Consider the following 9,382-nt stretch of genomic DNA (forward strand, 5'->3'; position numbering starts at 1 on the left):
AAACCCCGAAGTGTATGCTCGGTAGGCTTGGCAGGACGACGAAGGCCAAACTAATCTGTCTGCCCATGTGTATCCCCGCTAATCGGATTCAAGTGACGGCGCCGCGGATGTATCTTGGAGCGCCACCTCCCCAGCATCGCTCATCGCCAAACAAGTCATCTCACTTGTAAAACGGCCAACAACGATCGTCCTATTTCTATCCTTCCTCCAATTCGGTCACGTTGAAACCGCACGTTATCAGAACCGCACCCCAGAAATTGCGGAACAACGTCCCTGTTGGTCAATGGAGCACCGAAGACCACTAACTCGGCTGAACAGTCTTGTTTACCGATGTGCGCGCGGCGCCGGCGCGATCCATCGCCAGGTAGCGTGCTCGCTCCATACCGGGAGCCGCGGGCTGGCCGGAGGCTGACCCGACCCCGACCGTCCGGCCGGCCGCGCCGGGCCCGTCGGTGGATGTGTGGGTGTCGGGCTCGGCCGGCCTCGCCGGGCTCGTCGGCGGATGTGTCGGTGTCCGGGTTGGCTCAGCACCGACTGAGCCGACTTCGGACGGCGCCCGGGGCAGCCCTGTCGCCTGATCCGCGCGAGCGACACGGCCACGGCGGACGAGTTTCCCCGGCTGCCGGGCACACCCACCTTGAGGAATTCGAGCTTCAGGTACTCGGCGAGTTCGTGGTGCTTGACTATCCGAAACACGTTGGTAATGATGTCCTCCGCGGCGTACCCCAGCCGCCAAAGGTGGCTCATAATCTGCCGGACACCGGGCACGCGCGGGTCACGGCTCCAAGCCATCCAGGCGCGCGACACCCACGTGTGCGGACTCAACGAGGGTCAATGGGGAGCCCGACAGCGACAGAGAGATGGCCGGAGGAGCACTACCACTGACCCGGATCCGCTCCAGCGGCGACAACCAACTCACCTTGTAGGCCTCGTCGATATCGGCTTTCGCGCAGTGCGTCAGCATGTCCTTAATGAGCATGGGATGAGGTTCGTCGCAGACCTGTGGGCAGTGTTCATTAGGCAGCCGGCGTCAGCTCCAGTGAGTGACGTCACCGGCGACCGTTCGGGCGTGCGACGTCACAGCTGCCTCGGCCCGCGGTTGGCCGGGGCCAGGAGCCGAGCCCGCTCGTGGGACGGTCCGGCTGCACAATACACACTGCCGGCTGTGCGATCCCAGGCGCGATCCCGACGGGAGTCCCGCCCCAACTTACAACGACTTTTAGAGCCGGCCGACGCGCAGCATCGCGATCCGAGTCGAGATGAACTCCGACTCATCAGAATGCAGATGCGTCCATTTGGAGTTAATGAATTTCAAAGACATACTGGTGAGACCTCTTATCCTAAGACCAGACCACTCACTCTTAGTGGACGCAGCTCAAAAATCCAGGGGCTAATGAACAAGGCGCAAGCAGCAGTTCACTGAACGCTAGAAGACTCAACACGTCATGTCGTTGAAGCCGCTATCCCGCCTCCCCCCCCCCCCCCCCCCCCCCCCGCTCCGCAACGCAGCCGCTCCCTGTCTATGGCGACGCGTGCACCGACCTTGAAGACGTTCTCGCTGTTGACGTGGCCGAATCCCCGGAAAGTAGACTGCAGGTTGTTGAGGCCCTGCCGCATGTCGCCCTCTGCCGTGAACACGATGGCCTCCAAACCGTCGTCCGTGTAGCTCACCTATCGACCCAGGGCGGCTGAGGTCAGCGGGACAAACCCGACCTGGGGCGGCTGAGGTCAAAGGGACAAACCCGACCCGGGACGACTGAGGTCAGGGCGACTGAGGTCAGCGAGACATTACCGAGCCGGGGCGGCTGAGGTTGGCGGTATACACCGCCCGTCAGCCCTGGACCGTCTCCGCGGCTCATGACCCCGGTCCAGGTCGCTGGGAGCGTGGCAGTGACGGAGCTTGATAGAAAGTTTTAATGAAGAACGTAAATTGATCAGTTACGTAGTTCAGCTTGGCGGGCTTTTATGTAAAAGCTGTCAACAGGTTCAAAATATCGCACCGATGCTATAGGAAAATGTTATGTTATGCGTACATCCGCTGGAAACAATTTCATACAATTAACACCACAATGCAAAATATCCGCAGTTTCTGAATTCAACGGCCTCTGTAGCCCCTTCGCTGGGAACATAAATGCACCACGTTGTATGGTTGGATTCTGATGTATCTCTCAAGTTTTGGGACCTTTGGAAAAAGGTTCTAAAGAATCATATTGGAGTCAAAAAGTTGTACCAGAGGACGACACCTAAAATTTCCCGGTTTCATCAATGGGTCTGTCTCCCACACGCGCAGTACACTGCTTTCATTACAAATCGCCAACCATTGTTAGATGCATGGAGGAAGGGTTAGCCCACCAGCGCAAGTATGGAAAATGCTGGGTACGAATCAATGCCCGTCGTACTGCGGTGGCTCGCTGCCGTTAAGTCTGAGGTTCGTTCGTGTTCAGACGATACACTTTAGAAATGTGTGTGTGTCTTCAATACAAAAGAGGGCCTTACATAAGAAACTTTACTCACAACGCGCGCCAACGTGTTCCAATATATGATGTTCACGTCAACCTCAGTTTTGCAGGCCAAAAATTGTAATATTATGCAAGAGACAAGGATGCAGGTCCACATCTCATTTGGACTTAGATATGGGAACAGCGGTGCCGCCAGCTCCTGTAGTCACATCTGGTGAACATAGATGGGGGTTAAGCCAGATTATTACACAGGGTCAGCACTCATCACTGCATGACATGCGTCGCTAAAACACTCTAAATACTTAAAAAAACACTTACTCGAAAATATTAAGAGAAAACCTCCAAAGACCATTTTGGTGTTGTTGCAGCACGCCAATCCCTGACCCTATAATGGCTGCATTCATTCTCCACCCCGAAAGCCAACCAGAGATCACGAGAGGTTCCGGAGCCAGTCCACGTCCCGCGGGCGGCTAACCGGCGGCGATGTGGGAGCAGGCGGGGCCGCGCCGCTGCCCGCCGCGGACGCCGACTGACCTGCTCCAGCTCGCAGACGCGCAGCAGCTTGGCCAGCAGCTGGGCGTCCGACAGCCGGCTGTAGCGCAGCATGGCGCAGCGCGACTGGATAGGCTCAATGATCTTCTCGCTGGTGTTGCACGCCAGCGCGAACCGGGTCGAGTTGCTGTACAGCTCCATGATGCGACGGAGCGCCTGCTGCGCCCCGTCCGTCATGCTGAGCAGGAGGGGGGTCAGACGGGTCCCGTAGCCGCTATGGTGACGGCTCTAAGCGCGCTGCGGTAGCAAACCGCGCTCCCGGGGAAAGTGCTCCGGATGATTTACGATCACTAGAAGCGCGACTCCCTATAGCTGCAAGGTAATCGCGAATATAAATAAAGCAAAAGTAGCAGCGATCAATCCAAAGCGCGAAGAGCGAGCGGGCGAAACAGCAATCAATCCGAAGCACTAAAAGCGATCTAAATCGTAGGGTGGTAGCATACCATGAATAAGTTCCCACTACTGCGGAAGCTATCTCCGGCTTCGTCTTCGCTTGTCAATGGGAAACACAGAGAAGCAAAGCAATATTTATGCACGATGCACGTTTTGAACAAAGGCTCCTTTTCGGAAAATGGCTCCCAGGAGCTGCTTGTCTTAGTACGCACAACGCTTAAATATTCCAATATGCCGCACAGCTTCTGCTGGTTGAAGCGCCAGGAGATGTCACAAAAACGACACTCAACATATTTAGTAGTTTATAAACACCTGAGACGTCTACGGGGTGCCGGACAGCCACATGCCAGGCGGCCACGGTGCGTCGCCGGTTCCCAGAGCGAACAACAACGGCCCCATGCGTCCATATTCTAGGGACGCCCCCCCCCCCCCCCCCCCCCCCCCCCCCGGACGACGCCGGCCAGGTGGCGGGGCAAGCGGCCGACGAGCGGCCGAGTAGCGCCGCCGCGGCCCCCGCACAGCCCACCTGTCCGCCTCGTCCAGGATGACGATCTTGTGTCGGCCGCGCGGCAGCGTCACCTGCGTCTGCGCGAACGTCTTGATCTTATTGCGGACGACGTCGATGCCGCGCTCGTTCGAGGCATTCAGCTCGAGCACGGCTGACTTAAAGGCCGGCCCGAGCATCAGGCGCGCCAGGCAGAGGATCGTGGTGGTCTTGCCCACGCCCGGCGGACCCTGGCGGAGTGGTGGCGGCAGTTCCAGACAGGGCGCTCAGCTCGGAACGGGACCGTTCAAACGGCGGCACGGCACGTTGTGCCGTCCGGTATCAGTAATAAGCTCACTAAAAAACTTGATATTGAGGTGGTCTAAATTAGCCGTGTCTCGTCTGCAGTGTTCCGGAGGTATGTCACGTTTTAATAAGCGCAGGCGGACAGCCACATTCTTGTGGCACTCCTGCCGAGGGCGGCCAACGGTTTAAAAGACTTTGAAGACGCGCCCTTAAAAACGATGTAGTTAGTGCAATGACATCAACAAATGACTCCCCGAAACTCAAATTGATTCGCTATAGCCACAAATCATCTGCGACACCAGTTTTAATACGATTTCTGACGACGTTTGGTCACCAGGAAGCACCGCTGTGCTCCTCACATGCCTCTAAAATACGCAAGCCTGTGCATCACATCTGTACGGCTACTTACCGCCAAGATCAGGTTGGGAACATTTCCATTTCTGGAGAAAACTTCTAGTCGTGCCACTGTGTCCTCATTGCCCACAATGTCTGCGAATTCATGTGGCCTGTACTTCTCAATCCTGCCAGACGTCAAAAACCCCAATCACCCGAGCCCCCAGTTAATTCTATCACATGCCATGGAGTATTCCAGGAGCTCGAAAGTGCACACATCCGTGGAATGATAGCGACGGTGGCGAGGAACGTGTGGAAGCGTATAAAGCGCGGCATCGAAATGCAACGAAGAAAATCTGGCATCGTCTTCTAGAGATCCAGCATGAGTTTGCAAACCGTTCTTCCTAACCACACCGCTCCTGTGACTGGAGGACAGCCACATCCCCCGGCAGGAGAACGGGCAATATCCGAGCCGAAGGACGGCAGCGGCAAGCGCCAGTGCGGCAAAGGATAGGTAGGGGTGACATAACGACACCTTTTCCCATTCATTGGCTCCGGTTGGTTCGCACGATAGGAAACTGCGACCACACATACACCGAAGATAAACTCATCACAATCCCGTATGTACTAAAAATATCTGGACCACGTTGCAAAGGTGTGTAGGTGCGGTCAATCCACACCTTGGGCATTAGACAGACTGGATACAAAGAAGCGTGCAACTTGAGTTTCACTCGTCTGAGCAGCGAAGTGTGTGGAAGCGGTTGATTAAATCTGATACCCGGGTGGTTTGAATGTAAACGCTGCAATGTAAAAGGCGAAACCATACGTGAATACAGATCGCGCACAGGGGAAGAAAAGCCGCGCGCGAGGAGCATCGCCGGTATGCAGTCAACACATGAGACGAGGATGAAATCCGTCTCTGCTAAATTAGCTGCAACACGACTGTGATCACCTTTGACGTCATCACTTTCTTCTTTCACGCCTTTAGCGGAACGGCTTGGTTGCCGGCAACGCATCTTTTGGGTGTCATTGCCTAAAAGCCAGAGCATCTCGTCAGAAATCCTCTTTGTTGAAAATTATTCTAACCAAACTATACGCCAGATGTTATTGGTAGTGCTAGTTGAGGTCGTGGACTACAGTTACTTAGAGCAGGACACCATCGCCGTCCAGTCGCTGCCGACAGAGCACATTCAACGCCCCGATAAGCACAGTCACTTAATACTCGCTCAGGCCGGGGTCAAATTGATCCCAAAATGTTTTTTTCTGGAATGATTTCCAACTTTCCGAACTGTCAATAGTTGCAGAGATCGCAATAGACATGTATCATGAGCTTTTAAGTGTCATAGTAGGCCACTGACCTAAAACGACCCCGGTCAACATGGTGTTTTAGGAACATACTGCCTAGCTTTATCCCTGATGCTTATTTGAATGACAATATCAGAGCAGTCTGTTATGTATTTGGTCAACTTGACCTTATTAAGGTCAAACGAGGCCCATAGCCTTATTGAACTTTCACTTAAACAGATGTCGAGCTTTACAGCGGTTGCAGGAGTGCTGGTGGTACTTGAGACACAGTCCGGAGTTTTACCTTGACTGACCTTATTTGACCCGAAGTGCATGACCCGGGAACCTCAGGTTATGACGTAAGCGTGTCCACGTACAGGTCAATTTACCCTATATTTGGAGTCTCCAGCTATCTTCTTTCTTCAGATCTCAAGGGGTCAAACTGACCTCCACCCGAGTGAAGGGCATCCCGCCGGCCACCCGAGCGAGTGTTAATAGACAAAACGTAGATCGCTGATGGGGGCGGAGTCGTGGACAGCATCATCAGCACGGCGTCGAACTTGTCCCCAATATCTGAGTCATAATTTCGTCACCAGTAATTTTTACCGAAGAAGTCACAACCGTGGTGAGAATTCGCCACGCGATAACCTCAGTGGTTGCATGCATCTGCTAATTAACGGCTGCTGCTGCGAAGCTTTCGCGGTTTCATATGTGATGAAGAATGTCAAGATCCTGACGCACAAATGTCATGCACAGTGCCCCTCTTCTCCTAGCAATGAGCTTGGAGACATCGAAATGAAGCAACTCCTGACATAACACAGCATTCCCGCATTCACAGACTCCGGCTATGATACCACATGGCTCAGTTACAAGAGCATTTGTCTCACAGTTACGGGGCGTGGGCTCCTGTCTGTCTCAAAACCAAGAGTTTCATCGCAACCCGCAGAAATTGGCGTGAGTGATTTGTTGATAATGATCTGAGATGCCGCATACATTGTTAAACCCAAATAACAAAGCCAAACAAAGGCCTGTATCAGGTATGGAACAATATGTAAGTTAAGACCACACGCTTTTTTGCAAGTACCATGCACATTCAGTACAATGGCCTCATAATAAAATGTGGTCAAAGAATGTACGTTTTCCTTATGTTGTCACCCACATCTTGTTGTCTATGGCCCTACCATCTGCATACTGACTGGGGCTGCCAGAAAACTCATTCCGCAGATGACTTTGAATATTTAGAGTAAATAGCATGTGGTATAAAATTAAGCACCTTTTCTCCTTTCAACACACAAGAACACTTGTGGCTTACACACATCTTCTCATTAAAACATATCAAACAAGCAATATACCATATAATGCCAATGGATTGAAGCATACACAAAGGTTGGAATAGAAACTCTGATCCGGTAGTACGAATTGTGGAATCTGCTGTTTCACATGCCAGCTGCAAAAAATCATACCAAAATATCTGTAGTATTAAAAATTGCATGCGTAGAACAGCATCATCGTGCAGAAATGTCACAAGTTGGCACTAACTTGAAGCACTGAAACATCCTTCCCATTTTTACCGTACTGTGTGCTGCAGCTACCCTGTCCCCTTAACTCGAAACTCATCTGAGCAGAAAATGTGTTTGTTCAATTCAATATCACAACACATCATTTGAGTCATAATATTCTCGTGACTTTACAACCTCAACTAATTGGACTCTGGACCATACACTAAAGCAAAGCACATTGCCAATGGATATATAACTGCCAACCTATAGCCCACCCCGAGCTGACATTAATGAATCGCTGGGATATAACAAAATAGCACGCCATGGATGTCACATACTCACCATGGAACATTGCCCGCTGGCTTTGCATCTCCAGATGGCCCAGGTTCTGATTCTTCCACCATGATCTAGGTACAATATGCAGGGATATTAACATAATATCAACATAATGCATCAATAATCATAACATTACATTACAAACAATGCTGGAGGCAGCAAAATAATCAGACCATAGGGAAGACACTGGTGGGTTCACTTTTAATGTAAATATTAACATGAATATGCTTGCAATGCCTACTGCTTATTCATCCTAATCCTTATGCTATGATCAGAACAAATTGTGACCATTAAGGATCTAATAAGCCTAGATCCAACATGGTTGAAAAGGATTATGGACAGTTGCTCTGGATTGGGGGGGGGGGGGGCTGGGACCTTGGAGACAGATAATTATTTTTTGCTCCAAAGGAAGTCTACCTTAAAAATTTTCAAAAATTGGGGGAGATTTGAGGACCCATGAAGTCCGGGACACATCAGTGATAGCTTCCATACCTATAGTCTGTGAGCAAAATTAGAACCAACCCAGTAATAAATCTAGTAGACACCATCAAGCAAAAATGATTTGCCACATACTTGTCACCTTGGCCAAACATCAAGAACCATAAAAATGTGTGTGGCCAAGGTAACAATAATAACATAATGAAATATGTTTCTTATCATGTGTAGGCAAAGGTTGATATTACGCTGTGTTACCGAAATATCAACCCAACTATATCTCCATTCTCCTGGTTTTTCTGTGCAATAAGGCTTTTACTACTGCATTCCCTGTGTGGCTAATCTTCCTCACTAATGCACTGAACAATTTATGTAGCCTAACCTAACACAACCTAACATGACCTAACATAACCACCTAACCCAACCTAGCCAAACCTAAGCTAAGCTAAGCTAAGCTAATCTAACCTAACCTAATGTAACCTGACCACCTAACCTAGCCTAACCCAACCCAACCCAACCCAACCCAACCCAACCCAACCCAACCCAACCCAATCCAACCAACTCAATCCAACCAACCCAACCCAACCCAAACCAACCCAAACCCACCCCACCCAACCTGACTCAACCTAGCTTGGCCCAACCTAACCTAACCTAACCTAACCTAACCTAACCTAACCTAACCTAACCTAACCTAACCTAACCTAACCTAACCTAACCTAACCTAACCTAACCTAACCTAACCTAACCTAACCTAAACCTAACCTAACCTAACCTAACCTAACCTAACCTAACCTAACCTAACCTAACCTAACCTAACCTAACCTAACCTAACTTAGCCTAACCTCCCCACCCTATCCCTTCCAACCAGTGTCCCATTAGCATTCACATTCCATGCCATATGTATGTACTGTTGTGAGAAGTCTTGTTCAGCCATGTTCTCATTCTGCTTTTCATTCCCCACCCAAAGACATCATATTTGCCCCCTCCCCATGTTGACCAATCCACAAACAGTATGGAAGACTGCTTGGATGCACAAGACATTTCATTGGATTCTTGTTACTTTGGCCCCCCAGTACATTTTATGGTTTTTGAAGTGTAGTTATGTTGTGGCCACACTTAGCAATAGCGCCAGGATGCAGTTGCTGTGTGTTTGCAATGCTTAGGTGTTTACTGTCATAGTTATTTAAGTTCCAAGCTAAGAGTTTAGATGACCTGTTTCACTATATGTTCTGCCTTAAAAACAATGATTGATGTACAATGCTCTTTTTTAGCATAAGGCACCAATGTCCACCATGACCATG

General features: G+C 50.6%; 1 protein-coding gene across 1 annotated transcript; it reads right to left on the minus strand.

The window, feature by feature from the left end:
• Positions 1-636: 636 nt before the first annotated feature.
• On the minus strand, positions 637-7,954 carry RfC4 (replication factor C subunit RfC4; the record flags this gene model as incomplete). The annotated part of the gene is given in 8 exon segments (XM_037236020.1): positions 637-750; positions 920-1,000; positions 1,543-1,671; positions 2,994-3,189; positions 3,931-4,139; positions 4,604-4,715; positions 7,653-7,717; positions 7,935-7,954. Coding segments are annotated over 8 exon segments (909 nt in total), but the record flags the coding sequence as incomplete, so codon positions are not given.
• Positions 7,955-9,382: the final 1,428 nt, after the last annotated feature.

The sequence above is a fragment of the Pollicipes pollicipes genome, unplaced genomic scaffold, assembly GCF_011947565.3.
Source record: "Pollicipes pollicipes isolate AB1234 unplaced genomic scaffold, Ppol_2.1 Scaffold_7261;HRSCAF=8764_pilon_pilon_pilon, whole genome shotgun sequence".
Lineage (NCBI taxonomy): Eukaryota > Metazoa > Arthropoda > Thecostraca > Pollicipedomorpha > Pollicipedidae > Pollicipes > Pollicipes pollicipes.